The following is a 5,886-nucleotide window of genomic DNA, read 5'->3' as shown; positions in this document are numbered from 1 at the left end:
GATTCTCATGGTGGTCAAGATCCTGTATTTCAATTAATAGCGGTATTGAGAATCGAGATTTTGATTATTTAAGTTGAAAAAAACACTTAAACTATTTTGGAGATAATAACAGACCAAACATTGGTACTAATAATACTATACTCTTAACAGATAATTTTGGTCCAAAAAAATGAAAAGTTTTTTCCTGGTTTGAATTTTGTGCAGAAAGGATCCCTTGTTACAGGATCCACATATTTTTCCAATATTCCCCTCACAGGCATGGTAAAATAGACATATTTTTTAATTTTTTTTACTATTTTGCCGACAAGAGGATCCCGAAACAGGGGTACTTTCAGCTCGTTGTGGACAATAAATAATAGGATGGGCAGCATCTATCGGTATCTAAAAATGATGTTGTTCCACTATAGTATTTGGGGAAATGGAAAAATCAAAGCTGGCCTTTAATTTTTAAATTATTTTAGAATATTCCCCTATTTAATTCAAAATCTACAGTTGTTTAATTGGCCATTCAGATCTACAGATTTGTATTTGTGTAGAAAAAGAAAGAGTTCTTTAATATTTAAAAGATGTAAAGATGAATTGATTGTATTTAATGAGCTATGATCAAATTGGCAAGAGAAACGAGATATCGATATGATGTCATTGCATTCTATGTATTTTTTTTAAACATTTGTAGATCTGAAATTGAATTTGGGTATGAATTTGTTTGAGAAATTGAATAATTTGAATTTGGGTATGAATTTGTTTGAGAAATTGAATAATTTTGAATGTATTGAGTAAGTTAGGACTTATTTGAGAAAAGAGTTTTTTTGGGTTTTACTTGGGTTTTTTATCTTAAAAATTTTTGTTTGGTAAAAATTAAAAAAAAATGGTTTTTAAAATTTGAAGACTAATTTACCAATTGATTTTAGAGGACATGGTGTAGGTGAGAGAATGATAATTTAGAAAGATGAGAAAATTAGAGGATAATTTTAATATTTAAATGATAAAATTATTTGATTTAATAATTGATAAGATATTTGAGTTTTGAGATAAAAACGAGTTTGAGTTTTATTTCAAATCAACTTTTTCATCCACTTATGAAGGGGATTATGAAGGGGAGTATGATGATATATATATGTATTATTTTTTTTTAGAATATGAATGCATGTACACATCTAGGATAATGACTTATTTATATTATTGGTAGATATTTTATTTTTTATTTGATGCGGAGTTCGAGGATATATATATATATATATATATATATATTAGGATATGAATGCAAGTACATCATTTATAAATATGAATTTTAAAATATTAAGCTATATATACTATTATAAAAATACAATTTTACCATAAAAAATAATTAGTTTTTGAAGAATATAATGTAAACATGATTCGCGAAGATTCTCTGACATGAAGAAAATGATAAAAAAAAAACATTGAATACAATTTAACCCGAGTTGAACAATTGTAATCCCTTAACTAATATTTATCTCGCATTTGTTGACTTATTCTCTTTATACAAAATTAACTTTTATGAAAAGAAAAGAAATTGCACATTTTTGTTCCTTTTATTATTTTAAATATGAGTCATATAAGCACAATAACTTTTTATTTTACTTACAAAAGTGAAAATCTGACATAAAAGAAAAATGGCCATGAATGATACATCAGAGTTATTATTATTATTATATTGATGTTGTTTGGTGGATTGCCGACTTGTTTTGTATTGAAAATTCTTTGTTTACATAGAGAAGATGAACATAGACAGCTCAAACAAACATTTTATTTTGCAATTATTAAGGATAAATATTTTCTTTCAGATTATTTGGGATTTGATATTAATGTTTATAAGATTGTTTGAAGATTTTTATTTATTTTTTAATTATATATATATATATGCTTATATTGAGATTTCAAATTATTTGTAACAATAAACAAATCAACCAAACAAGAAACAACCCGGAATAATAAATGCAAGTTCAATAATGACAAATTATAAACAATATTTTAAAATAAAATAACTTATATAATAATAACAAGGATAATACATTTAAAATTATATATCATTGAATACTATTCCAAAATTCAGAAGAACTATATGGGACTATTGAACCGTTTGAAAGTAAAATAAAATATAGCAATTTTGAATATAAAGGTACTCTGAAATAAAGTGAAAAAATTGAATTTAAATAACAATAAATATCAATTAAATGGTTGATGTATTCTAAAATAAGGGAGAAAATTTATTATAAAAGATAATAAATAATAAATTAGACAAACAAAAATATATAAAAGGGTGACCAAAAATCTTCAAATATTCCACTTGTTTAGTCTTGCTGATGTCTTCTTTTATTAGATTGATTTTTCTCCCGAATTTGCAAATATTTTTTCGAATTTTCTAGTTCTATTGAATTTTTTTTTATTTTGTTAAAATTAAATAATGTGTTTGTAATTTATGTCAAACATTATTATAACTTTTTTGATTTCATCCATAACTAATGTGTATGGAGACTCTATGAACGTGAATTAATGAAAAAACGAAAAAATCACAAATAATAAAAATGTTTAAAAGATCAAAATATTAAGAATTTAATTTTATAGAGATTACCCTAAAAAAAATTATATCATTGAATGTATAAGTTAAAAACAATGATAAAACCAATTTTTAGAATATGTTAAAATTAAAATAATAACAAATGAAACAAAAAAAGAAAACACTTTATTGGTAAACCTTTAAGACTTCTCCTTTGACCCATTAAAGCTCCAAAGTTCATTTAACATATCATGGAGGAAGTTCATCAGCCATCTCATCTTCTTCTTTCTTCTTTTTCTTCTTCTTCCATTATCCTCTGTAACAAAACAAAAGAACCAAGCTTTTTTAAGAGCTATGGCATGGGAATGGGATTCCTTTTCACAGGAATTCAAAAGGGTCAGTTTCTTAGCCGGTCCTATGGTTGCTGTCGCCTTAATGCAATACCTCGTACAAGTTTCGTCGGTTATGATGGTCGGTCATCTAGGCAAACTCGCCCTTTCTAGCGTAGCCATTGCTACATCTCTCACCAATGTCACCGGTTTCAGTCTTCTTGTAAGTTCCAAATTATTTAAACCATTTTCAAGACTCTTTTTCATACTTTGATTCTATAGTCGTCCTGGCCCTTTGGTGTAGCCTAAGTAAAACAAAAAAATTGTTCTCATAGTTTAGTTCATTAAATATCATATTAATAGATGTTGTAGTATAGAGTTCCATTCTTTCTTTTGTGCCTTTGGAAGAGGTGGTCCTAGGTGTTAGCCCGGATTATCCAAAATGTTTTTTTTTTTATATATAATTAAGTGACCTTGCTTGATATTATTATAAATGTAGCTCGGGTAGATTTCAAATCCTAGTTTCGGGGGTCTTGCCTAGGCGGGACTCACCCCATGGCCCGGTCATACTTTAATTCATGAGGTGATTTTGGCTTCACTATTGAATTGTTGGCGTGTTATGATTATTAATGTTTTTGTGTTTATGCCAAAGTCTTTGTGACGGATTTATGTTAAACTTCATACCTTCCATTGGGTTCAATTCTCTCAAGTGATTTTTTTTATAAAAAAAATTCTTACATTAAGTTCAAATCTTTGCTAACTTTTTTTAAAACTTTTTTTTACATTAAATTCATGCCTCTAATTTTAATTTCTGACTCTATCAACCAGTCGGGGCTTGTGGGTGGATTGGAAACTCTATGTGGGCAAGCTTATGGAGCACAAAAATATGAAAAACTTGGGACTTATCTTTACACGGCTATCATCTCCCTTATGTTATCTTGCCTTCCTATTTGTCTACTTTGGATATTCATGGATAAGTTCTTGATCCTCATAGGACAAGATGTTTTGATTTCACGTGAAGCGAGAAATTACTCTCTTTGGCTTATTCCTTCTCTATTTGGTGGAGCAATTGTCAAGCCGTTTGTTAGATTCTTGCAGACACAGAGTTTGATTCTTCCCATGTTAGCATTTTCATTTGTCGTTCTTTGTGTACATGTTATTGTTAGTTGGGTTATGATCTTTAAACTCGAGATGGGTATTCGAGGAGCCGCGATTGCAGTTAGTTTTTCCACTTGGCTCAACGCGGTTATGCTAGTTATTTATGTTAAGAACTCGAAAGCATGCGCAAACACACGAGCCACGGTTTCTGTTGATGCATTCCTTGGGATCTTGGAATTCTTTCGATTCGCTATACCTTCTGCTGTTATGGTTTGGTAATTATAGATTGTTTTTTTTTTGTTTTTTTGGAGATTGTTTCGTGATTCTTGGCCGCATTCATAATTCGCAGCCTGAAATGGTGGTCGCTCGAGGTGATCGTTTTGTTATCGGGTTTATTGCCGAATCCAGAACTCGAAACATCAGTCCTCTCAATTTGGTAAATTTGAATTCTTAGTAGAATGTGAATCATATTTTTTTTTGTTACAAGTTCTACTTATTAAGCTAGATTTTAATTAATAATTGGAAACATTTATTCTCAGCCTTACTATCTCAACATTGCATTTCACTATACCATATGGAATCGGGGCTGCAGCAAGGTAAAAACTACTCATCCAAATAAATCTTATAAATGAACGTTTTCATCCAACAAGATTTTCTTGATTTTTTTTTTTAAATAACCCATCAAACAAGCTTTTGTTTTTTATTTATGTTTTATAGTTTTACTCAAATAACTTTATATGTATATCAAGATCTATGTTATAAAAAAACAATTGACTTTAGATGCCATACATGTTGTAATAGTACACGCGTTTCTAATGAACTGGGAAGTGGAAAACCCGAGGCTGCCCGTTTATCAGCATGGGCAGCGACGGTTATTGCGACATCAGAAGCGATTGTTGTGGGAACATCGCTTCTACTCGCCCGCCATGTTGTGGGGCGTGCTTACAGCAACAATAAACAGGTTGTGGATTATATAGCCATGATGGCACCGCTTATATGCCTATCCATCGCAACGGATAGCATCCAAGGGGTTATTTCTGGTGAGTTTATGTAATATTTTGGTTTTGAAATTGCTTTTTTTTTGTGATGTTAATTAATACTAAATTTGGTGAATGGGAAGGGATTGCTAGGGGAAGTGGATGGCAACATATAGGGGCATATGTAAATTTGGGAGCTTATTATCTTGTTGGGATTCCGGTTGCGATTCTTCTAGGCTTTATGGTTCATATGAAGGCGAAAGGGTTGTGGATCGGGATTGCTGTGGGGTCTGTGGTGCAATCTACCGTTCTCTTAGTCATAACTAGTTTAACGGATTGGAATAAACAGGTAAAATTAAAATCAAGAATCATCTTCCTTTTTCGTGTTTAATGCATATATATTTTAATAAATGAGTTTTCTTACAAAGAAAAGAAGACTTTTAACTTGGTGGAATTTTCTATAGGCAACAAAAGCAAAAGAAAGACTATATAATGGTAGGCCTCCTCAGGTGTAAAGTGGATTTGATTAACCAATTAAGGAGATATGCTTTCTTGAAGATGACATGAGCCTTGACATTGTAAATGGGTTCTTGTCTAATCATCACTTCTATTATTCTATAGGATGATACAATATCATGTATTTTTTTTTGTTCATCTTTTCATAGGTTTTTGTTAAAATGATCAATTATTAATTGATTTGATTGTTGATTCTTAAGGATTTGTAAATGGTTATGAGAGATTTGATTAGATTTCAAATTATTGTAACATTTATTTTTGGTATAAACATGTCAAATATAATTGTAAGGGTATTGAAGTTTATATTTAAAAGGGACAATTTTGTTGTGTTGTTATTGTCTTTATTGTAATGAATTAACTTTTCAAACACACATTTTCAAAAATAAAACCACTGAAACTAGGGTAAAATAATGGACTTAAAATTTAAATAATTTTTCCACAATAT

The 5,886-nt window shown here is 29.7% G+C and overlaps 1 protein-coding gene across 1 annotated transcript; it reads left to right on the top strand.

Annotated features, from left to right (window-relative positions):
• Positions 1–2,717: 2,717 nt before the first annotated feature.
• LOC124937820 (protein DETOXIFICATION 14-like) lies at positions 2,718–5,440 on the top strand. Its single transcript, XM_047478152.1, has 7 exons — positions 2,718–3,073; positions 3,679–4,223; positions 4,298–4,384; positions 4,488–4,544; positions 4,750–4,988; positions 5,069–5,274; positions 5,390–5,440. Exons 1-7 carry the CDS (start codon positions 2,876–2,878, stop codon positions 5,438–5,440), a joined length of 1,383 nt encoding a protein of 460 aa, XP_047334108.1. The 5' UTR covers positions 2,718–2,875.
• Positions 5,441–5,886: the final 446 nt, after the last annotated feature.

This window comes from Impatiens glandulifera, chromosome 1, assembly GCF_907164915.1.
Source record: "Impatiens glandulifera chromosome 1, dImpGla2.1, whole genome shotgun sequence".
Lineage (NCBI taxonomy): Eukaryota > Viridiplantae > Streptophyta > Magnoliopsida > Ericales > Balsaminaceae > Impatiens > Impatiens glandulifera.
This window is presented reverse-complemented; position numbering and strand designations above follow the sequence as displayed.

Coding starts and splice junctions, on each gene's coding strand:
- LOC124937820 (XM_047478152.1), top strand. CDS start 2,876: ATGGCATGGGAATGGGATTCCTTTTCACAGGAATTCAAAAGGGTCAGT. Junction 4,224..4,297: donor CCTTCTGCTGTTATGGTTTG/GTAATTATAGAT, acceptor CATAATTCGCAG/CCTGAAATGGTGGTCGCTCG. Junction 4,989..5,068: donor CATCCAAGGGGTTATTTCTG/GTGAGTTTATGT, acceptor GTGAATGGGAAG/GGATTGCTAGGGGAAGTGGA.